We start from the raw sequence: 22064 nt of genomic DNA on the forward strand, positions 1-22064 counted from the left end.
GTTTTGAGCCGAGGTTCGGTGTTTGCCTTGACACCACCGATCTGCTCATCCAGGTTGCTTGTTATCTGGATCCTTGGTGCTTTCCCTCATCGATATTCTCATTTTACCTTTTCATTACCTGGTTCTGGCAGCCATCGTCAGCTGAACGACTATCCGTCTCCAAATCTTACACGCCGTTCAAAAAACGCATCCAAAACCAACTCTGCAACGCCGAAAACGATCTTCCTTCTCGTGGTCATTTCGCCCGTTTTTTCTCCTCATACCATCATCCTTCACGTCAAGTCCAACGTACTGAGCACATTCAGTTAGACCAGTCATGGCAGATTCGCAAACAGAGATCGATCTGGACTCGGTTATTGACCGCTTGTTGGAGGGTGAGTGGCTCGTGCTTTGACTCGTAGGCTCCTTGGAGAGCAGATTTCGGACCTTGAGGGACAGGGCGGTGGGAGGAAGGATCATGACGGGTCAGCAGTTTGGCGGGCCAGTGCAATGCGGTGCACAGTCACAGGCATGGGTGAAATGTGGGGCCGCGTGAGCACCACAGCAAGCAACCTTGGAAAAAAAAACATGGGATGCACATGCACACAGCAGCACTCATAACTTCCGTCCATTTCTTAGATGGACCGCCCTTAATATGTTACAAAGCAGGTGTTAACCCAACTTTTGCATCCAGTGCGAGGCAACCGCCCAGGCAAACCTGTCCAACTACAAGAATACGAGATCAAATATCTCTGCACAAAAGCACGCGAGATATTCATAAATCAACCAATATTGCTTGAATTAGAGGCCCCCATAAAGATTTGCGGTCAGTGTCGCTCAAGTCGTTGTGGGTTTATCGGAATGACTCATTCGGGTTCACTTTCGGCTAGGTGACATCCACGGTCAATATTATGACCTCCTCCGACTTTTCGAATATGGCGGGTTCCCACCAGAAGCAAACTATCTTTTCCTCGGCGACTACGTCGATCGGGGAAAGCAGTCTCTCGAGACTATCTGTCTCCTCCTCGCCTACAAGATCAAGTACCCTGAAAACTTTTTCATTCTCCGGGGCAACCACGAGTGTGCAAGTATAAACCGAATCTATGGCTTCTATGACGAATGTGAGTTGTGCTGCAACTCTTGATGATGGAACCCTGATAGCATTGACAGGCAAACGGCGTTACAATATCAAATTATGGAAGACGTTTACGGATTGCTTTAATTGTCTCCCTATAGCTGCTATCATTGACGAAAAGATCTTCACAATGCACGGTGGTCTCAGCCCTGATCTTCAATCCATGGAGCAAATACGGAGAGTGATGAGACCTACGGATGTTCCTGACACAGGTAGGTTTGCTGTGCATCTTGCTTGAGTTTGTGTGTCTTACCAGACCAAGGATTGCTATGTGATCTACTATGGTCAGATCCCGACAAGGATATCACCGGGTGGTCGGAGAATGACCGAGGAGTATCCTTCACATTTGGACCTGATGTGGTCTCCCGATTTTTGCAGAAACATGACATGGATCTTATCTGTAGAGCTCATCAGGTATGCTGCGCTTTGCGGGTGGCGTCCGTACGGACCCCAAGAATTGTGTTGCTGACTGACACCGTGGAATTAGGTTGTTGAGGACGGTTATGAATTTTTTGCAAAGCGGCATTTGGTCACGTTATTCTCAGCGCCTAATTACTGCGGAGAATTCGACAACGCAGGTGCGATGATGAGTGTGGACGAAACCCTATTATGTTCCTTCCAGGTATGATACCAGCTATCCTGCACGTTCTTTGATTGAGTTTGACCTTAATATTCAGATCCTGAAGCCTGCTGAGAAGAAGGCCAAGTATCCGTACGGAGGGATGAACATGGGTCGACCAGTAACGCCACCGCGTAAGCAGAAGAAGAAGGACAGCAAGATGGGCTGAGTCGAGCAGGGCCCGCCGTGCCTTCACTCATTCTCCAGTCATCGACATTCCCTCTTATCATTCTGTATTGTTCACTGCTGGTTGTAATTGTGCGGTTTACATTGGCGACAAGGCATACTGTGAAGGTGATCATTGGGCTGATTCATTGATGGTAACAAGATGGCTGAGAATGCGCGAGTTGCATTGTTGTATGGACGTTTTCTGGGTTGCGTGTGGAGGGAAAATTCATTGCAAGTACACCTCGCCATGTCACGATTCTTACATATCTATTCACTCATTGGACTAACCCACCCACGGTGCCCTGCCTGTCCATATTCTGTTCATCATGTTCCGTATTGTGCTACCCCGTGGCCTTCGTGTGCTATAGGTTTTTATGCACATAGCTCATTCCGTATTGTGCTCCTAATGCTTCGCCACAAGATATTCCGTATTTGTCTTTTCTTTCCTTTTGTCACAGTAAACGTTGTCGTATATTATGAAACTCTGTACATACTCATTCTGACGTTCGCTGTGATGCGTGGCGCTGAACGGCTTTCCAAGGCCTTCCTGTGAACTCGATCTGATTGACCTAGGTCACGCCGAGATTGATGCGTGTCCATATGCCAGCGACTGCGGGGAACACGCGGGGAAGAGTATTTTTAAATTGTGCTTTGAGCAGCGTAGCCCAGGCAAGGCCGGAGCTAGGTACAAGTGATGGAGCATATGGCACCACGTCACATGAATTTATTGGCACAAGTAGCGCTTAAAATGGACTGACTAAGAGTGAGTCAAAAATGCCCTTCGTTATATTTATCGTACATACGTAGAAGGCAGCGCGGTGTCGTGTTCTGCCTATGGTCATACATAATGAATTAAATACTGGAAAAAAACTGAACATTAGGACAGCATCATCCGAAATACGCAGTGGGATGCTCAGAGAAATTAAGCTCTAGACACCTCGTTGTCCGCGCCGATAGATTTTTTCTCCAATGAACCGTCTTCAGTACACGTCGTGTGCGACCTCTGCACTGTTAGCAATCTGTTCCAGTACGTCATCACCATCAAAGAGGGCTGCAGTTTCTTCAAGAGTCCTGTTCTTAGTCTCAACGAGGAAGAACCACAGGAAGACAAATTCGACAGCGAGCCAGCAGACGTATACGAGCTAAACATGACCGTTGAGAAAAAAATTCAGAGTGAGGCAGCGTCCACAACATACATAGTACTTCCACGACAAGGCGTCCAGTGCGATTGGGTTAACATATTGGTTGAAAATGAGTGTGACAGAGATGACGAAGTTGAAAACGTTGAAACCCTTTGCACGAATGTTGTAAGGTAGAATTTCCACGGTGTAGGAGACAATGAGAGGTGTGAACGCTATGTCGTATGCTGCGTAGAAGAGGAAAATGAAGGCGATGACAGCGTGTCCGGCGGCGGGGTGACCATGCTCAGAGTACTCGGCAAAGCAGATAGCTTGTGCCATGTAGAAGAGTGTCATCAGGGCTGCTGAGAGCAAGAACAAGAACCGACGACCGAGTCTATTGACCATGAAAGAAGCGAAGACGGCCCATCCTAAGTTCCATATTTGCAAAATACCGTTGATAAGCAACTGAGTGCCTGAGCCGGTGATACCGATCTGGTCGAAGACCTTTGAGAGGTAGTATGAAACAAGACCGTTCCCAGACCACTGGGAGAAGAAGGCAAGAGCGACGATAATGCGCATACGCTTCCTGTTGCCAGGAGTGGTAACAAGTGACTTCCAGCCGACATTGGAGGCAACTAGAAGTGTTCATGTGAAAAAGCGCAGTGCAGCAAGTAAAATGAGACCGACCAGTACGGTCATACTCAATGGCGGCCTTGATCTCCTCGAACTCGTACAAAACCAAAGGATCTTGCCTAAAAAGAATGCTCCATGTTGCGAAATACAGTCAAAATAATGCGGCTCACTCATTACTATCGGCATGGTAATAGGCGAGGGTCTTAAGAGCCTCGGCCTCACGACCATTTTTGATCAACCAACGGGGTGACTCAGGTCCAAACAGGATAAGAGCGAACTGCAGGATGGATGGGAGAGCCTGAAGGAGAGAAGGCAGACGCCATGCCCACGTGCTGTTGATCTTGAAAGTGCCATAAGTTGTCCAGGCAGCGCTAATATCAATAATCCCATCAGCGTCCAAGATCCGTTGGGCGGATTCACATGATCAGACTTACATGATAGAACCAGAGTACCAAAGGGAGTTGTAGAGCGATGTCAGGGGAGCGCGGTACGTGGGATATGAAATCTCGGTGACCAACATTGGTGCGGAATTAGCTATACATAGCATATCAGTGAAATAATTACTGGGTACACAAGGGGATTGCACTGACCGGCAAAAGTGAGGCCAAAACCGATTAGGAATCGAGCACCAATGAACATGCCCACGGACTGAGAGGCAGTCTGTATGGCAGTAGCGACGCACATAATTGCTGCACCAAAGAACACTGTCTTACGGCGTCCTATGCCGTCTGACATGTAAGGGGCAAATGGATAGCCAGCTAGGGAACCGATATTCTGCGTGGTCAATCATCAATAAAGATCATCCACGCAGGCACAAAAGAAGCTCACCTGAATGGCGTTCAAAAGACCCAGTTTACCGCCAGATGGATAGTCAAAGGCGACCTCCCACTGAGAAAGAGACTGTAGTCCATTCATCATACTGCCGTCGTACCCATTCGTCGAGGACGTGATGAGACTAAAGAAAAGACATTTAGCAGAGGAATGACAGAACGAACGAAGAAAACGCACAGGAGCATAATCCAGGCGTTGAGAGCGATGAGTCTATCATGCATTTACATCAATCAGAACCAGAAGCACTGTTCAACGGTGTTTACTTACCGCCTGTTGTTGTACCACTTCTTTCTCTCGTCAATGAGATGCGCAAATGAGGCATCTCGACCGCTGACAGCAGCAACACCACCCATGATTAATCTCTAGAGTGAGATGGTTAAGAAGGGAAAGGTTACGGACAATCATTCAGGGAAGGTACATGTACTTGGTTTTATGCACTTCGAACTAGTAGCCGCGGACCGGATATAGTTCGGCAGTTGACAATTCTCCTGAGGTACCCCGCTGTGACCTGTCCATGTAATCCTCATTTGTACTTCCAGCGAACCATCGTGCATGCATCAAGGCGGGAAAACATTGACGATGAACCGCTTGACAAGTTAATAATCAACACTCATGGTGCATTTTGATGCTGTCGGATATGCCGTCATGGGGTACAACCGGAATAGGAATAGGGTGGTGTTCCCAGCGCTACCATAAGATCAGCATGCATACGCTGCCCCGCATCTCCCTATAAGAATGCAGACGGTTTTTTTAGCACATTCTGACTTGAAAGCCAGTGCCTTGAATCAGACTGACAGCAGACCTTGGACTCCATACCGGCGTCCGGAAAGGGGGCCTGAGCGGAAGGATCTCCTACTACCCACATAATAGTACTACTTCGTTAATCGAGTCGCATTGTTCCACGTAGGCAGTATAAGTCGGATCAACAGAGTTGGCTAGGGTTTGCCAAACATGATCCTAGATCCACGACTTGCCGATTTTTTCCCGGGTTCTGAGTTCTTCATCTCCTTCAGTCTTCCGTGGGTCAAAACTGCATGTAAAACTCTTAGGCTACAAAAGAATTAGATTTCACCTGACTTACGCGTGAAAAAGAGTTCGGCGCAAGACCCTGTATGTGGATAAACGGATTCAAACAGATCGCCGACTAGCAAAGGTAATAGGATATACAAGGCTCTGACAGAGTCAAAATGGCCAATATGGGATGGTATTGCCACTACCGTAGTACACTGAGTACTTGATAAGCCAGAGAGATCCTCCAATGAAAGTAAGATTAACTATCAATCCGATCACATGATGCTCTGAGGGCTATCATCCATGTTCCGACCAAATGATTGATCAAGGGTGAACAGCGATCGTGGACAGAAGCGCCCATCCCCGCACCACATACATTTCGGGCAGGGCTACAACCTAAAACCGTCTCAGCATGTCACTGGCTGATACCTCACTTCCCCCGGCTTGGTCGCGAACATGCCCCTCGATGATGGGGGCAGGCATATCGACCTTCTTTCTTCTCCCGAAAGGAACAAAATTACTAGCTAAGCTGGCAAGTGTGCTAGTAGCGGATGGTGCGCCCGAGAAATTGCTAGACGCCAATGGAGAGGACCGAGGGACATGGTGAGACGTAGTCCGGCGTCTGTTGAGAAAGATGCTAGTCATCCCTTCGGACAACGAGCCTTGTGGAGACGGCGGTCCTCCACTGGTTGAATATTCGCGTGGAGGAGATATTGAGGATAAATCATGTTCTGTCAGAGCGGTAGTAGCCACTGCTTTCACAGCGGTGGGAGAAGCAGAGACAGATGCAAGTGGCGGAAGTCGAACCGCGGAGAACCTAGAGGACGAGGAGCCACGAGACGCGCGCGAACCTGGACGCAGTGGAGATGGTATACGTGGAGCATGGATTAATGAGGCAGGCTGTTGTGCATTCAAATCAACAAGTTGCGGAGGCGGCGAAGGAAGCGGTGGAGGAGGCGGAGGAGTAGTGGGGGGAGAAACATCCCGCGACGATGGAATTATTTCCATTGAGTTCTCAGGAGGGGCTTGAGCAAGCAGACGAGACAACGAAGACGGACCAGCAACGGGTGTGGAGTTCGCTCTTGCTCTGACGGGGAAGGACGATGATGTGGGAGGCTGGGTAGCACTAAAAACGCTCTCAAATTCAGATTGGGGCGCCGGCGGTGGGCTAGGAGAAGGCTCGGGCGGATCTGAGCTTGTCTTGCGGTCTGTTTCAGGATCCGATAACGCTGAAACCTTTCTGGCAGCAGGTCTCCGCTTATTCATCTGACCTGCTTGAGTCCAGTCTTCCACCTCCAACATGTAATACTTTACACCGTCGCCTAAACCATATGGATTGCTGGAGGGGTCCTGGTCGGGCGTTGAGGGCAAATACGCCAGTATGAACCACGCCGTACGTACCTTGCTATCGACAATACGTTCGGTAATGGATGTTATCCTTGCCACTATCCATTCTCTCGTTCTCAGCTGCTCGGCGAGGTGGCCAGTAGCCAAAAGGAAGTAGTGCGGGAATGAGACTAGATGTCAAGAACAACGTCGGGAAAAGTGTCATCCTCGTAGTAACATATATACGTACCATTAAACGCCGCCCAAGGTTTTGAAATAGAATTCCGGGTTGGAAGGAACAGTGCTAAATCCCCTTTGGCGAAATTCCGGAAAGAGATCTTGCCCTTCGCGCGCTCTCGATATTCCTTGCATTGCTTCTGCCACTTTCGAATGATGGAACCTGTTCTGGCCACCGCTTCCAAGAAATGATCATGGTCGAAGGCACGTAATGATTCCAGGGCACCCAGAAGATCTGATGGATCAATTGGAGAGGGCTCATCGGCTTGCGCACCAGCACTTTGCCCATGGCGTTGGGTGGATGCGAATGTAGATTCGGCAAGGGACTGTGCATGCTTCGATGAATTGGGGTGACTAGTGAGATTATGCACGAGAGAAAGTGCTTTGCAATGAGAATTTCGGAAAGCAATCGCGACGTCGAGCATCTGAGCAACTAGACGACCACTGTTTTCCAATCGATGCTCGTAGTCAGACTGGGAGGACCGTCCAGCTGTCAAGTCATCTCGGAGGATTCTCTCTATGTGCCTTGCCTCCCGAAGCTCATGCTCGACCCGCTGAAGCTCCTCACGCAGACCCATAGCATCTGCGTTGGTTAACTCTGTTTGTGAGCGTGCTTCCTTCAGTTGCCGTTCAGTATCTTCAAGCTGTGCTCTGAGCTCCGAGAATTGGTGTTCAAGAACAGCCCGGTCACCATCAGCTTCGGCGATGTGATCCCGCATAATGCGATCGTGTTCGTTAGCCTGTACCCGAAGTAATCTATCTTTCTCCGTGTGGGTATTCTTCAGTGCTTTGTTCACCTCATCGCATTCAGAGCGAGCGGTTTGGATCTGGGTCTCCAGGTTTTCCCCTCTAGCACGTGCCGCTTCCAGGTTCCGCAGAGTCGTTGCTTGCTCTTCGACCAGCTGAGCAATTTTTGACGCGTTCCTAGTTTCCAAAGCTTTCATTTCCTCCGCTTGCGAACGGACCTGTGATAATTCCTGCCTCATTACTTCGACTGTACGTGTCTGTTCCGTAGCATCGACGAGTGCTAGAACACGATTCTGTCGCTCTTTTTCGAGGTCTTGGGCCAACTCCAAATTGCGGCGCTCCAGTATGCGTCGGGCTGCAACTTCACTTTCAATCTGCGCTTTGGCTTGGTGCAGCTCACGCTCCAGTACATCCGCACGTTCCCGCTCAGAGTGAGATGTGAGTTCAGTGGTTTGAAGGTCGCTATGGAGTCGATGTATTTCAGCCTGAAGGGACGTCCGCTCTTGTTGTACCAGTTTTTCTTGGTTTGCCTGGGCTTCTTGCATTTCGCGCAGTTGCTCAGCCAATTCCTGAAATGCGTGTTCGTCTGCTTCTGTTACTGTGACTCATGTGAGTATTAGGGCAAAAATATAAAGATATCGACTTACGTCTTCTGCGTGACGAAGACAATCGTGATGCCGAGAGTACTTGCACAAAGTTAGCTAGAGGTGTGTTTGGCGACTTATTTTACTCACAAGAACGCTCCGCGATACGGTCAAACCCAGCTTCCAGATTATCCATCTTGGCTATGAGCTTATCCACTGCACTTCTTGCTTCCTGTACTGAGCCCATCGCCACAGGGTCTGAACTTGACCGCGCCCATGACTCCAGATCGCTCAGGACTTGAAGCAGCACTGGTATTTCACTATGAGTTTGGCCGACGGGCTAGTGGACAAAACAATACCATTAATGTCTTCTCGGTCCAGCGAATACGACGGCTCTTTGCTACCGGAAGGAGAAAAGTCGATGGTCGGTACAACATCATCCATTCCTTTCGTATCGAAGGGCAGTTGACCATGCACTTCCCCTCTATATACCTGTCGGCGTTTCCGCTCGCTTGCACTACAGACTCGTCAGGAGTTGTAACATAGCATCACAACAACTTTTGTGGACTTACGACAGCTTGGCCATCACTTCCAAAATGCTTTGCGCGCGCTGATAGAAAAAGTGAGCTGCGTTTAAGAGATCAGACATGGGGTCACGCAAAACTGCGTTAACTAACCAAATTCCTTGCGTCGCACGATCTCAACGACAGTGGCGCAATATGCATACAGCATATTGTGAAGCCTCTGTATGTGCGAGAAGCTGTTCTTAGCCCTGAATTTACCTTGCAGGTTAGAGAGGGTCGTTGGTAGCTGTACAATGTCGATATTTAAGGCACTGATTTGACGAAGGACACCGATACATTGCTCGGTATATGCGTTCTGTAAAACGTCAGTAAGAGCATTTTCATAGACTTCGAAGACAAACCTTGGCTTCGGTAATGTCTCGTACTTCGCTTCGCAGTGCACCATCAAGATGTTTTAGCTCTGAGACATGATTACTTTGTTATTGCGTCTATGAATCGGACATACCACGAAGAAGGTTATTTGGATCCGTGGCAGGACTCTCAAGAGCTGCTGTAATGTCCGATGCCTTTTCGAGAATCTCCTGCGCCCGACGGCCTGAGGCGTCTGCACCCTCCAGTATTCTATGAACAAGTGAGATGGACATGGTATCATAGGATGAGGAACACAAACTCTGTATTCATTACTGTTGCGCGTACAGAATCAGTTCCGTTCGTTAACCTGGCTGCTGACTGCTCAGCGTCCTGGAACTGAGCCCGGAGATCCTCTAAACCGACAATATAAGAAGGTAATCCCAACTTTTTTCAATTACGTACCATGCGTCCTCGCACACGCGTCAGCGACCTGTTTCATCCTCACATTCGACACATAATCACCCAACGTCCTCGGCCGCTCTCCGTTCTCAATCGCAGTTCTCACAGCAGGCGACATAAATTCAACATGTATCTTCACGCGGCTTATGATTTCCAAATCCGCATCCAGACCTGCAAGGAGCGCGGCCTGGCGCTCGAGGTCCTTACGGGCCGTCATAGCGATGCCATCGAAGACGTCAGCTATAGCGAGAACATTAAGTTCGAGGCTGCTGGATGCAATTCGAGCCGCTTGATGTTGGCGGTGAAGGGTGGCCACGGTATGGACGATATGTTCGAGGTGCGTATGTGCTGTGCGAAGGTAAGATGCAGCGAGTTGTGAAGGTCGATATGGAGGTGTTGTAGAAATTGAATCTGGGATACTTTGTTGACGTTAAAATATCAAATATGGCTCGAGCCACGCACCTTCAATCGGAGGTTGCAGTGGTGGGTTAACCCTTAGCTCGTGAAGTACGTCGTTTAAGTCGAAATCCAAATAATACTTGTTGAAAACATAGATAGTCTGTTCAGGGAGTTAACGTTTTCCGCGTTTACAGTGAGAATATGACTTGCCTGGTCATGTGCACCCACTAGCTCACGAACATTGTCGGTACGCAAGCGTGTACCATCCGAAAGGTAAGCCAAGATGGCGTCCTGATCAACGCCCGTCTCCTGATTTAAGAATGCCTCTAGGCTTCCTCGCCTGCAGAACAAACGTTAGTGCGTTATAAAACTGGGCTTGGGCATAGGCGTGCCTCTCAATGTCTCGTAAGTTAGCATTGACCTGTTGTTTGATGTAAGTACTGCGAGTCTATGACACCGGAGACTCTGTTGCAGCATACCTGATATGATTCGCCGTCTTCCGCACGGCATATCTGAATCATTATCCCGGTGTACTGACAATATTATGGTTCGACGTTATGCTGCGACTCGGGAGCAGGCAAAGTGGCACGGCCACATGATGTAAACGCTCCCGCTAAGGAAAAACTACCCCTAACCATATGATGGATGGTAGGTTTCTCTATTGTCCAATATATAATACAAGATGTGTGTGAATTAGAAATATCCGTCTATATCATGTTATTGTCCCTGTCCTGTTTCTGAATCTTCCTGATGTATATCGCCTTCATATGCAGTCTCTATCGAGACAATCCAATATAAGTCACCCGTGGGCTGCCCGTCGCTGCGTTCCCCGTCTTCTGGCTTTCTCCGTTTGCAACAAACAAACCTGACAGGATGTCTATCCCAGTACTTCATGAGGTCGAATGTCATACCACCTGAAAGCCTTAAGGCAAGAGTCGGGTTGAATTGCAGATATCCATAGCAGAAATCTGTCGTGATCAGATCCTAAAAAAATTATCAGTAGACAGTGATTGAAATGATGAACGACAATACCTCAGGTCCAAATACGATCTCTCGCCGATGTTGAGGACTGCTAAAGTATGACCTACGATCGCCTGCAGTTCGCAGATCCAGCGCGCGACCAAATATCCTCGTCTTCTTATTCTTCTTCAAGTGCACTTTTTCAAGAGGCAACTTAAGTGAATTCTTTACCGAGACGTCCAATGCACCAGGCATTTTCAGCAAACTCAAGTGGTTAGATGAAGATGAGGCAACCGATGATGACGAGGATGGTGTCGCAACCGGAGAATTGGACGAGTATGGGGTCAAATACGTAGAGCTAGAGGAATTCGAGGATGCGATGGCAAATTGTAACTGCGAGGTATCCTCCCCTATTGATTGTGAGGGTGGAAACGACGACTGCGATCGTTTATGCTCTAGAACGGGCGAAGCTCGGATGTCATCTATTCTTTCGTGCACAAAATGGGGCATCGTTGCAATCAGCGGTGAAAGGGCCCAAGGCTTCGTATCCGACATCAAGTCATGTTCCAAAGTAGGATCGACGTATCTAAAAATTATGATTAGCTCCTGTCGTCGTGTGCCAACATCTGATACCGAATAAACATAACAACCTACTCACTTCATGAACTTGAGCGCCACACCAGCACCCCAAGGCAACTTTAAACGTTTGTCGAACGTATTTCCAAACATAACATCATCCGCTGAAGTCGGTTGTAGGAACCGGCCTGACATAATTACCACAGCATCAGAATAAAATTTATGTCCGAGGTGCTCAGACGCACCCTGAACCTGGATACTCCACGTTATCCCTTTCCTATCTTCTCGGTCAAAATACTCCGCGGAAAGCTCTTCGCCAGTGGGATTGGTGAAACCTTTGATGTTAATGGCGACCTTGCCTTCGAACAATTCCGAGGATATATCATGCGCCTTTCCGCTGTTCACTTTGTCTGTGATACAGACAAGCTTATCCATCGATGGTCCAACACGTACCCGCAGACGAGAGTGAAACATGGCTGTTTAGTCGCAAGGAATTAACGGGAAGCAGAGAAGGGGGCAGTGCACATGTGACGATTGAGTGCTACACAGAATCTTAGTCGTACAAGGGTCTAAGAAAGTGTTGAAGGATCCGGAAGGACGTATAAGACCAGCTTGTCGTTGTCGTGGTTCGGAATGAAAGTATCATGCCAAGTCTTGATCATGATGAAGCCTGACATGGAGTCGACGAATTAGGAAAGTAAGTCCTCGGCTATCCGTTGTCGCTTAAGTAATAAGCCTATGCTGGACCTTCAATTTTACCGTGATCGGCTCTTTAAGTTCTCGACCCGAGTCGGGGACGGATGGCTTGAGTGACTACGTCAAAAATCTCATTATCCCAAATTTAACAGTATACACGAGAAGACAGTGAATGTACAGCGGTTGACCATCATAAGTACTATATAGGATAGTTGACGCTGTGAATGTGGTAAGAATGAACACATATCCAAAGTGGTAGCCCGCACGCCTATGCAAGTAGATCCGCAAAGAAAAAGAAAACTAAATAGCCCAAAAATACGATCACCCGGGTTGTATCAGACAATAAATCAACCCTACTTCTCCCTATGACAACATTGATAGTACACCCATAGCCAGCAGCACAGCCCAGGCCCCTCCCACGCTGGTCAACTCGACGCTCGGTGGCGCTGATGAGGATGCCACGGTTGTACTTTGGGCGTAAAGCGATCCACACTCATTGTTCAGTTTTGTTGCCGCGTCGCCGTACGTAGCCTGCAATCCTGTCAAGCTGGTGGCGTTTGCGCTGCTCAGAGCAGCCCAATACATTGACATGAGACTCTTGGTGCAAGAGTTACATGCCCCACTGGTGATTTGGGGTACTGTCTGTCCGAGGGGTAGCTGGTAGAAATAATAGCTAGAAGGATCAGAGCTCGCCACAGCTTCGACATAACAATATGCATTTGCCACGGGATCCACGGAACACGCCGCTTGCCGCATCAAGTCAAATGCTTGAAGACCTGTTTCATTGTCAGGACCCCCTCCCAGCATTGCTATTATTCATATCGTACCTATCAATGCGTTGACTGCCAGGAGGTTTTGATTGCTTAAATCGGTAGCACATGAAGAACGTAGTGACGATGCAAACCACGCCATGTTCAGGTCACACTGATTTGAAGAGAGAGCAGTGTTGCACGTCCCCCAAACATCCGTGTTCGTCGCATTTATATTATCTTGTACCTGCTTGTGTAACAGTACCGAAGTAGTGATGTTGAACAGTGTGCGGGACGCCATCTAGGAAAAAACACACCTGTATGAATGCTTGAGAATGAGTGAGCAAGAGTGAGAAAGGGCGGCAAGATCGTAAAGCATCTGTCTGTGTCATATTGAGGAAGAAATTGTAGCAGGATGTGGTCGAGAAATTTGACGACAAAGTTGTGTCATAGGGCTGGGGAAATGGAGTTGGCAAAGTTGGATTTATTGGAATGGTGGGTGTGGGGGTAGCCGAAGGTGTGCTCCTCTTGATGAAGGGTAACGCGCTTGTGTCAGACACTACTGCGAGCCGCAAGAGGTTCGCAGTAGGTTTGTGTCTCTCATGCAGTGACCAATCGGTCAAGCTTTTGGTCCACGATTTCCACCCGTAGATTGAGGTTGGCGAAAAGGCATCAAACACCGTTGGATGAATAAAAAATTGTGTGGACACGCCGATTGCGATGAGAGCCATTGGGACCAATATGATCGTCCAGCGAAGAGTAAGGGTATATTTTTGCTTGGATTGGTATGAATGTGTGTGGGACGCAGATGGGTTGGCGTGTGTGGGGGTATCGTTAGTCATTTCCAGCTTGGGCATTTCAGAACTTTTGAATGGAGGAGGTGACGGGGGAGGCGTAAACATGTCTGATATCTAACTGCTCAGATATAAGTGCAACGAATGTTTGATTTGAAAAGAGCGTCGATTTGAAAAGAGTGTGAATATCGGCAGTGAGACCAGTGTAATGTCGCTGAAATAAAACGTTGTTAGCGAACACGAATAGATCTTTCCAGCGTGTTGGCACCTGTTGGCACTCACTTTTAAGTAAATATGTGATTGGTAAGAGGAAAGGGACACTAGAGGTTTGAATGGCGAGGTCGAGCGCGCATTGGCGCTCACGCTTTAATCCCGACGGGCAAGCTGCCGAAATTCAAAGCGCCTGACGAGGATAATAATGCCACGTCTGATTGAACGTTCACATAAAAGTCTCGCCTTGTTCTTCGTCGTCTGCTGATTTGCAATGATTTTCAACCTATTTAGGTCGTCGCGTCGTTTCCCATCTACTTCTGTCCCTTTCATTTCGCGATATTTCATCCTTATCTCCTTCAAAATTTTGGCATATCTTCTGCTCTTTTCGTAACAGTGTCTAGACTTGGTCTGGACCGCTCTGGCTTCGCACCATCGAGCCTGACCGAAACACCAAAGTATCCTGTATAAAGTACAGGTAGAAAGCACTACATTCCTTCTACGGAGACCCAAGTAGCACAGGTGGATCCGCACCGCGTATGCGCCGTTGTCACGGTTTTCTGCTATGTTCGCCTTCTCTTTTCATAGTAACTCTTATGGTGGAGCTTCGGTAGGTAAGCCTGTGATATTTGAGACTATTATTGGCCCCACGGTGACTCACGGCGTCAGCGAATCCATCCATTCATTTTCACAGTGCCACTTGATTGGTGCACATCACTTCTAACTTCTAATTTCAACTGCTATCATTCGGACGACTCCGTGATACAAGACGATACCGTAAGTATTCTTCGACTCAGCGGCAAGTACGTTAACAATCGAATCCGAGTGACTGCACTATGAAAGTAAGTAATTACTTGAGTTCTCGCGGCGGACTGACCAAGGTTCTTGGCCTACAGTCATCGGCGGCTCAAGGGAAACGGCCCCAAAACATATTTGTATTTCACTCTTCGATGACCATTGTCATGCAACCCGTTCCTTTCCCCCTTACAGTAACATACCCGGGTCGTTGGTATGTCTACGATTGATTCCCAACATTTCCACACACTGGCAATCAAAAGACAGATCCGCCACCTGAAAAACATTTGTCAAGTATTTCCATTCGAACTTAGGTTGCAGGCCATACCATCCACAAGGATATCAGCCCCGTTAATGTACCTCCCCGCACGACTGCAGAGGAGCACCACAACGCCTGTCAGCTCGCTCGGGTCCCCCATACGTCCCATCGGGTTTCTCGAGTACCATAGTTTCCTAGCTTCTTCAAGCCCTGGACCTTCATTCAATACTGTATCCATATACCCTGGGCTGATGCTGTTGACACGGATGCCATATCGAGCCCACTCGGCTGCAAGAGAGCTCTTTAGCTGCAGGAGCGCGCCCTTGGAAACATTGTATGAGACTTGTGGTTGAGGGAAATTGACACTGTGACCAGATATGGATGCCGTGAAGACGATGCTACCGCCTGTCCCTTGCTCGACCATCTGTCTTTCGGACTGTCAGGAGGTGAGTTTCGAGTTTAAACGGGGTTGATTTACTTTGCCACTGCTTGGGCACACAACCAACTTCCTGTCGTATTGATGCCGAGCGTACTCTTCCACTCTTCAAGAGTGACATCAAGGGCGTGGTTGCAAGCGACCACACCTGCGAAGCACAGGAGAATATCCAAGCTTCCGAGCTCGTCAGCAGTCTCAGCGATGGCTGCTTGAACGACCTGCTGATCGCGGACGTCTACTTTCTTCGTAATGATCTTTGCCGATGGGAAATCAAAACGCAGCCTATCAACAACGTCCTGGGCTTGCGCCGGATTGACGTCAAATAGCGACACACCCGACGCGCCATGTTCCAGGAGGGCACGTGCTGCCTCGATCCCAAGGTTACCGCACCCCCCGGTGACTGAGGAATTGCTTGATGTGAAGATCGGTACACTTGACTCGATTATACCCACCGATCGCATTGCCTCTGACAGAAAACCTCGCCGCCGCCTTTTCTGCGACTGCGAGGTCGCTTGACAAGGGGGTATGGGGTTTAGTTAATGGATTGGACTTGTCAGAAAGAATCATCTGCGGGAGGACACGGCTGGTAAGGCCATCTCTGGATGCTGGCGTAGGACCCATGACTGTGGCACACAACGATTTGCAGGAGGGGAAGCGACGGCTTTGGAGTCTCGCAGCTTCTGAGCTTGATGCGACTTCGCCAATTCACACGATTACGGAAGAAACGACTGATCTTCCTACATAGGGGAGACTACGATTACGGCGCCCTATCGATGCTGTTCCATAGTGGATTCGACACCTACAGTAATTCACTCACTTGCATTTGCACCATTATTGTTTACATCACGGCGCTACAACATTTTCATATCACATTATAAGTTAGACACTAGCAATCGTGGATATATTTTTATGGAATATAGAGCCATCTGTGTAGTTGCTCTAATGCCTCAAATCTGCCAGCGGAAAATGCCATACATACCCGTTTACAGCACAATGTTAAGCTCATGTAAACCTAGTGGACTGATCTGCAGTTGCTGAGACAGGTAAATTCTCGAAAAAAAGCGCTCAACCTCGAAGAATTCATGCACAAGTATCAGAGCTTTGACTCGATAAAACGTCGTATTTCTTGTGGAGAAAGTCGGTCATAATTTGCGCTGTGCAGATAGTTAGATAGCAATCAATTTATATTCTGTGAGGTACCAAGCTCTTCCAGAGACTCCTGAGGTATCGAAACTGCAATTATGTCAAATACGGAAATGTCTCAAGATGGGATGCAGACGAGATGTCCGGGAGAACTGATGGTGATGTTGGATGCATTTGCTGGCATGCGCCAAACATGCTCCTTCCCAATTTGCTCTACAGCACAGTGCCTACCAGTTAGCAGATCTCGTCTTGCCTTCTCGCCTTGAACATTCTGGTTGCGAATCCTAGGAAGAATTCACAGCAACTCGATGTTCTTGTCGAGCCTTTCCATCAATTCCCAAGTTTCGCGGCTAGCTCCCAGGTTGGAAAGGATGAGCGCCTCATGGATGGGAGGTGTCTTCAATCCAACACGTCTGCTTCCATCCTCGTGCAGTCCAAAATCGAGATAGAGCCGAAGCACGTCAGGCATCCTCCCTACAGTCATAGTTAATACTCCGACGCGAGGGTCATGATCAAAATCTGGAAGAAAACAAGGCCAGAAAATTCATGGATTATCACGAGCTGAAATGCATGAGTCAAGCAACCTCCGAAGGAATGTCCTGCTACGACAAGGGTGCGGGAAGAAAAGCCATTCTTTTGTCGTGATTCGCTAATGAACGCATGATGACTCAGATGTTCCTACCTCTCCTGTCATGTAGTTGATGAGAATGCTTGCAATATCTCTCGCAAGATTGTCAGTCCAATCAACTGCTTCCAAGCAAGCATGAATGAGAGGCGTCCTCTCAGTCACCACTGAGAGTCTGTCTGTTTAGCAGAGAGCAGAGTGCCCGTGTTGCACTGACTCCTACGACCGTATCTCATCTATAACACCACAGGCAGCTGATAGGTAACATAGGGTTGGCTTCCATATCTAATCCATAATGGATAATCAGATTACCATGGATACCGACACGACACTCACTTCCCTCGGAAAGTCTGTTGTGTGCACAAGAAATAAGGTGATCCCTTCATTTGGCCTCCTTTCCCCTTTTCGCATATCGATTGACACAATTCCATAGCACCATTTCACTTGTGACCACGAAATGGCCGTCCTCTCCTTGCCGGAACTGTGTTTCATTAATTCCCAGCTTCTTGATATCTCCCTCGATTTTCTTCTAAGATTGAGGAGGTGGCTTGGGGACTGGAACTCCATCTGGGGTGACTCACGGATTTGGCTGCAGGTATAACATGCGTGCTGATAGGCTTGTAAATGCCAAGTAGTACGTTATCGGTCCGAAGCTTGAAGGGCAGGGGCGGGCTTCAATGGGCCCTTCATGAGGCTTAAATGGCACCCGCGAACGCCGTAATTTCACGGTCGTCCGGCGTGTTGTAAGGGAATGAGGCGGGTACCATTGGATGTGAACGCATGTGAGATGCCTGGCACCTTATTTATGCCACATGTTAGGTTCAGGGTATATCAAATTCATTGTGCAAACGATGCCTGTCTTCCGTACATAAGTAATGCATAATGGTCCGATATCCGAGTCCGTACTCGAGTACTTACTCTAACTCGACGTGGCCCACAGCCACTGAAGTTTTTTTTTCTTACGAAAAAGCGAGCGAACCTAGAAATGAAGCGGCTGCTTGGCAACACGTGCAACGTTTGACGTACCTCACGAGTGACAAAACGAAGGAATTATTAACTGCAATCATATAGAATAGTCAGTGTGGCCATCGCAAAATATTGTTTACATCTTCTGTGGTTGCCAACAAAGTGAGCTGTTATTTCGAGATCCATTCCCAGGGACCGAGGGATGAAAAATGGCGTTACCGAGAGGCCCTCCTACATTAGAGGGCCGACGCGAGTTTAACGTTGCAGTTAGTCAGGACCTGGCACTGGCAGGTGCAGCAGTTGTATGTAAGAGGTAAGCGGGTCCAATAGTGTGTCGTGAGAAAACGGGAAACCTTGAATTCAATGGTCTTGTAGGATTGAAACCAACTGTTTTGCACTTGCCAACTCTCAACTCAAACGTCCTTCAAGCCTTCAAGTCTTTAACAACTTCATCGTCAGCCTGTCAAATAATTTTGGCGCGACCAACAAACAAAGGAGTCACCGATCCACAATACTAAGCTTCACTGGTACAGACGCGTGGCTGATCAAACTAGCCCTGCCTTTTTACATCGTCCAATAGCGCCTACCAATATCTACTCTCCGTTACCGTTAACAGCAATTCGTGAATATGTCTCAATCAGCAAGACCATCCACATCTACATCCACCGCGTATGCTCTTCTTTCCTGTTTTTAACTTATCTTTTTCTAATGCAATTTTAATTTCGTAGCTCATCCGCAACCCCCAATGACGCTTCATGGAGGGCGGGTCTTCGTCCACCACCAAAAGACTTGCGCCCCCAGACAGAAGATGTCACAAACACCAAAGGAACTGAATTTGAGGACATGTTCCTCCGTCGTGAACTTCTCATGGGCATTTTCGAAGCAGGTTTCGAAAGGCCATCACCTATACAAGAAGAAGCCATCCCTGTCGCCCTCACCAAACGTGACATCCTTGCTCGTGCTAAAAACGGGACAGGCAAGACCGCTGCTTTCGTTATACCCTCATTACAGCAGATTGATGTCGGCAAGAATAAGATTCAAGCCCTACTCCTCGTCCCTACTCGCGAACTTGCCCTCCAGACATCCCAGGTCTGTAAAATACTGGGAAAACATATGGGTATCCAGGTCATGGTGACCACAGGCGGCACGACCCTCAAAGACGATATCATGCGCTTATCAGAGACGGTTCATGTTCTCGTTGGAACACCGGGACGTATCCTGGATTTAGCAGGCAAAAACGTTGCTGATCTCAGCGAGTGTCCTGTGTTTGTCATGGACGAGGCAGATAAACTTTTGTCGCCCGAGTTTACTCCTGTCATGGAGCAATTACTCTCTTTCCTTCCTACGGATCGTCAGGTCATGCTTTTCAGTGCAACCTTCCCTATGATGGTGAAGGATTTCAAGGTAGGCTTGCCATGAGTACTGCCTTTGCTACTAGTGTTTGACGTGTTTCTTTCTGTAGGACAAACGCATGAGAACTCCTTACGAGATCAATCTTATGGAGGAGCTCACCTTACGTGGTGTTACGCAGTATTACGCTTATGTCGAGGAGCGACAGAAGGTCCACTGTTTGAACACCCTTTTCTCTAAAGTAAGTTCCCACACATCAACCCTCTTTCCTTACTGACCATCCATCTTCAGTTGCAAATCAACCAATCCATTATATTCTGTAACTCTACCAACCGCGTCGAGCTACTCGCAAAGAAAGTAACAGACCTCGGCTATTCCTGTTTCTACTCGCACGCAAAGATGCTTCAGTCACATCGTAATCGCGTGTTCCACGACTTCCGCAATGGGGTCTGCCGCAACCTAGTCTGCTCAGACCTATTGACCCGAGGAATTGATATCCAGGCAGTCAACGTCGTAATCAACTTTGACTTCCCCAAGAACTCGGAGACGTACCTCCACCGCATTGGTCGTTCCGGTCGGTTCGGGCACTTGGGTCTTGCTATTAACCTGGTCACTTATGAGGACCGTTTCAACCTATATCGCATTGAGCAGGAGCTTGGTACCGAGATTCAGCCCATTCCCCAGGCTATTGACAAGGGCCTTTATGTCGCACCCAGCGCTGCTGAGGAGCCTGCCCCGCAGAAGCCTCAGCCCCAGCCTCAGCCTCAGCCACAACCATCTCAGCAGCAGCGACCGCAGGCACCTTCTCAGCAAACGTCAAGTAACGGCCGCCAGAACGGCGCAGCGCCTGGACCGTCACAAGGGCAGCAAGCTCAACGGGGTGGTTATGCCAACCACGCAGCGTACCGTAATGGCACTCCTACACGATGAGCTCGTTCTTTCATGTTGCGTGTAGGAGGGAGGGGGAGGAGACCATCACCGCTCGATCATTCTCATCCTTTATCGTCAGCCGCCATCTCGACATCTCGTATTCCAGGGGTCGTGTTTCCCTTTGTTCGACATCGCCTGTCCATCCATCTCACTGCTCTGGCACCCGTCACATCTTGCGCTCCATCCTTTTTTTCTCACGTCTGGTTTTGCGTGTTCGATTATATATATCATATTAGGTTATACTACGCTCTTAGTCTGGCCCCTACGTACGTACTCCGATCGGGAGTCGAGTTTTTTTGCTGGTGATGAATGGTGTGTGTGGTGGTTGGTGGTGTGGGGTTTGTGTGGTGTGGGAGGTTGGGGTTGGGGTTTCGAATTGTTTGTGTAGTTTTGACTTTGTCTGGCGCTATGTTCTTTGTCGGACATTGTTGGCACTGCTGGTACCGTGACAATACAATTCCTTCCCCAAATCTGACGAGTTGACGCATTCCTTCGAATCCCCGAGGCCTCGAACCGGTAGAACAGAGATCACTGCAGGTGCTCTAGTAAGTAATCAAAACTATGAACGTCGGACCAAGATGCTATTAATAAAGGGTCGACTCGAATCGTTACTGGTCATTAATAGGACGGTAGACGGCGGTACCACGAGTCTTGCCAAGAAGGAAGTCCAAGGAACGATTGTCTTCTATTGGTTTTAGGTCTGCTGCTCGCTCAGGTTCCAGGACGTTATCAACAGATCGCTTGCGTGTGTACATTACTGACAAAAGATAAGTCCTTGAATCTCAATTGGGAGCTACGGACGGGCGTCCGAGTATTGTCCAGATACAAGACTAATTGTAGTTGTTGATCATCATTCATATATGGCAGGCGCTTCTTCTCTGGTATGCAACATGAACGGACACGACTTGTCTCCCAGCCTTCGCATATGGACGTCTTCCATTGGGGATGAGGGATTTGTACCTCCATCAATCAGCATGTCTAAGGCGGATCACATTCCCTAGGAAAATCCGGTCTCGACTCTCGAGGGCTCTCCGTGGCAAGAGCCGCAGAATAGCCCATCACCACTTTAAGGCCCCAGAGCTCATGACCAGTAACAGGTGACCCTATCGACTCCATTGGCTTATGCCAACCTAGCGATAACCGCTGCAATATTTTGGGGATCCTCGCTAACGTCAGGCTTTATCTTCCTCCACTGCCTCCATCACAAGTTTGCTATCTGTGGGAGATACCGTGAAGATCTCCAACTCCACGTCGTGCGCGTGACAAAGTGAGCCTCATTGTTTTACCTCCTCTGCCACTGCGGATTGCCTATCCTCTGGCATTATGATGGGAGAATTGTGTCTGCAGCCTTGTTATCGAGCTTTTATTAGCGACCACCGTAGGAGGCATACGTTTTACCTGTTTCTTTAGCAAGTTTGAGACTCCGGGGAAGATAAGCGGATGTTGTTAAA

General features: G+C 48.5%; 8 protein-coding genes across 8 annotated transcripts; 2 read left to right on the forward strand and 6 right to left on the reverse strand.

Moving 5' to 3' along the window:
- DFJ58DRAFT_239933 (serine/threonine-protein phosphatase PP1) lies at positions 1 to 2196 on the forward strand. The gene is made up of 7 exons (XM_041379404.1): positions 1 to 374; positions 674 to 805; positions 870 to 1100; positions 1150 to 1326; positions 1377 to 1528; positions 1602 to 1736; positions 1792 to 2196. The coding sequence occupies exons 1-7, from the start codon at positions 317 to 319 to the stop codon at positions 1900 to 1902; spliced, it is 996 nt and encodes a 331-aa protein (XP_041246316.1). The 5' UTR covers positions 1 to 316; the 3' UTR covers positions 1903 to 2196.
- A 471-nt stretch (positions 2197 to 2667) lies between these two features.
- Positions 2668 to 4975, reverse strand: DFJ58DRAFT_239896 (hexose transporter). Its single transcript, XM_041379403.1, has 9 exons — positions 4754 to 4975; positions 4664 to 4696; positions 4484 to 4610; positions 4246 to 4429; positions 4090 to 4189; positions 3826 to 4026; positions 3710 to 3774; positions 3098 to 3657; positions 2668 to 3043 (listed from the first exon to the last, which is right to left on the reverse strand). Exons 1-9 carry the CDS (start codon positions 4837 to 4839, stop codon positions 2882 to 2884), a joined length of 1518 nt encoding a protein of 505 aa, XP_041246317.1. The 5' UTR covers positions 4840 to 4975; the 3' UTR covers positions 2668 to 2881.
- A 918-nt stretch (positions 4976 to 5893) lies between these two features.
- On the reverse strand, positions 5894 to 10645 carry DFJ58DRAFT_657147 (putative peripheral membrane protein; the record flags this gene model as incomplete). Its single annotated transcript, XM_041381960.1, has 16 exons — positions 5894 to 6847; positions 6899 to 7014; positions 7074 to 8405; positions 8455 to 8493; positions 8542 to 8700; positions 8751 to 8908; positions 8964 to 9018; positions 9069 to 9270; positions 9317 to 9375; positions 9421 to 9536; positions 9586 to 9679; positions 9729 to 10136; positions 10188 to 10284; positions 10317 to 10464; positions 10496 to 10545; positions 10604 to 10645. 16 exons carry the CDS (start codon positions 10643 to 10645, stop codon positions 5894 to 5896), a joined length of 4029 nt encoding a protein of 1342 aa, XP_041246318.1.
- Positions 10646 to 10745: 100 nt separating this feature from the next.
- On the reverse strand, positions 10746 to 12332 carry DFJ58DRAFT_776388 (uncharacterized protein). Its single transcript, XM_041389504.1, has 4 exons — positions 11906 to 12332; positions 11743 to 11848; positions 11157 to 11670; positions 10746 to 11108 (listed from the first exon to the last, which is right to left on the reverse strand). Exons 1-4 carry the CDS (start codon positions 12132 to 12134, stop codon positions 10842 to 10844), a joined length of 1116 nt encoding a protein of 371 aa, XP_041246319.1. The 5' UTR covers positions 12135 to 12332; the 3' UTR covers positions 10746 to 10841.
- Positions 12333 to 12465: 133 nt separating this feature from the next.
- On the reverse strand, positions 12466 to 14204 carry DFJ58DRAFT_776390 (uncharacterized protein). Its single transcript, XM_041389505.1, has 3 exons — positions 13423 to 14204; positions 13184 to 13352; positions 12466 to 13132 (listed from the first exon to the last, which is right to left on the reverse strand). Exons 1-3 carry the CDS (start codon positions 14005 to 14007, stop codon positions 12720 to 12722), a joined length of 1167 nt encoding a protein of 388 aa, XP_041246320.1. The 5' UTR covers positions 14008 to 14204; the 3' UTR covers positions 12466 to 12719.
- Positions 14205 to 15160: 956 nt separating this feature from the next.
- Positions 15161 to 16511, reverse strand: DFJ58DRAFT_871127 (uncharacterized protein; the record flags this gene model as incomplete). Its single annotated transcript, XM_041394304.1, has 4 exons — positions 16052 to 16511; positions 15642 to 15999; positions 15233 to 15591; positions 15161 to 15180 (listed from the first exon to the last, which is right to left on the reverse strand). Exons 1-4 carry the CDS (start codon positions 16218 to 16220, stop codon positions 15161 to 15163), a joined length of 906 nt encoding a protein of 301 aa, XP_041246321.1. The 5' UTR covers positions 16221 to 16511.
- Positions 16512 to 16860: 349 nt separating this feature from the next.
- Positions 16861 to 17211, reverse strand: DFJ58DRAFT_657123 (uncharacterized protein; the record flags this gene model as incomplete). Its single annotated transcript, XM_041381956.1, has 2 exons — positions 16861 to 16990; positions 17042 to 17211. The coding sequence occupies 2 exons, from the start codon at positions 17209 to 17211 to the stop codon at positions 16861 to 16863; spliced, it is 300 nt and encodes a 99-aa protein (XP_041246322.1).
- A 1501-nt stretch (positions 17212 to 18712) lies between these two features.
- Positions 18713 to 21020, forward strand: DFJ58DRAFT_681386 (eukaryotic translation initiation factor 4A-like protein). Its single transcript, XM_041383220.1, has 4 exons — positions 18713 to 19002; positions 19062 to 19737; positions 19796 to 19924; positions 19975 to 21020. Exons 1-4 carry the CDS (start codon positions 18962 to 18964, stop codon positions 20611 to 20613), a joined length of 1485 nt encoding a protein of 494 aa, XP_041246323.1. The 5' UTR covers positions 18713 to 18961; the 3' UTR covers positions 20614 to 21020.
- The last annotated feature ends 1044 nt before the right edge of the window (positions 21021 to 22064 follow it).

Source organism: Suillus subalutaceus, assembly GCF_016647625.1.
Source record: "Suillus subalutaceus strain FC151 chromosome Unknown DFJ58scaffold_27, whole genome shotgun sequence".
Lineage (NCBI taxonomy): Eukaryota > Fungi > Basidiomycota > Agaricomycetes > Boletales > Suillaceae > Suillus > Suillus subalutaceus.

Coding starts and splice junctions, on each gene's coding strand:
- DFJ58DRAFT_239933 (XM_041379404.1), top strand. CDS start 317: ATGGCAGATTCGCAAACAGAGATCGATCTGGACTCGGTTATTGACCGC. Junction 1,529..1,601: donor TTATCTGTAGAGCTCATCAG/GTATGCTGCGCT, acceptor CCGTGGAATTAG/GTTGTTGAGGACGGTTATGA. Junction 1,737..1,791: donor CCCTATTATGTTCCTTCCAG/GTATGATACCAG, acceptor CTTAATATTCAG/ATCCTGAAGCCTGCTGAGAA.
- DFJ58DRAFT_239896 (XM_041379403.1), bottom strand. CDS start 4,839: ATGGGTGGTGTTGCTGCTGTCAGCGGTCGAGATGCCTCATTTGCGCAT. Junction 4,027..4,089: donor TGGTACTCTGGTTCTATCAT/GTAAGTCTGATC, acceptor TATTGATATTAG/CGCTGCCTGGACAACTTATG. Junction 3,044..3,097: donor CCTTGTCGTGGAAGTACTAT/GTATGTTGTGGA, acceptor GGTCATGTTTAG/CTCGTATACGTCTGCTGGCT.
- DFJ58DRAFT_776388 (XM_041389504.1), bottom strand. CDS start 12,134: ATGTTTCACTCTCGTCTGCGGGTACGTGTTGGACCATCGATGGATAAG. Junction 11,849..11,905: donor GTGGAGTATCCAGGTTCAGG/GTGCGTCTGAGC, acceptor TAATTATGTCAG/GCCGGTTCCTACAACCGACT. Junction 11,109..11,156: donor AGATCGTATTTGGACCTGAG/GTATTGTCGTTC, acceptor TAATTTTTTTAG/GATCTGATCACGACAGATTT.
- DFJ58DRAFT_776390 (XM_041389505.1), bottom strand. CDS start 14,007: ATGTTTACGCCTCCCCCGTCACCTCCTCCATTCAAAAGTTCTGAAATG. Junction 13,353..13,422: donor ATTCTCAAGCATTCATACAG/GTGTGTTTTTTC, acceptor TTACACAAGCAG/GTACAAGATAATATAAATGC. Junction 13,133..13,183: donor GGCAGTCAACGCATTGATAG/GTACGATATGAA, acceptor ACAATGAAACAG/GTCTTCAAGCATTTGACTTG.
- DFJ58DRAFT_681386 (XM_041383220.1), top strand. CDS start 18,962: ATGTCTCAATCAGCAAGACCATCCACATCTACATCCACCGC. Junction 19,738..19,795: donor TGATGGTGAAGGATTTCAAG/GTAGGCTTGCCA, acceptor TTCTTTCTGTAG/GACAAACGCATGAGAACTCC. Junction 19,925..19,974: donor TGAACACCCTTTTCTCTAAA/GTAAGTTCCCAC, acceptor ATCCATCTTCAG/TTGCAAATCAACCAATCCAT.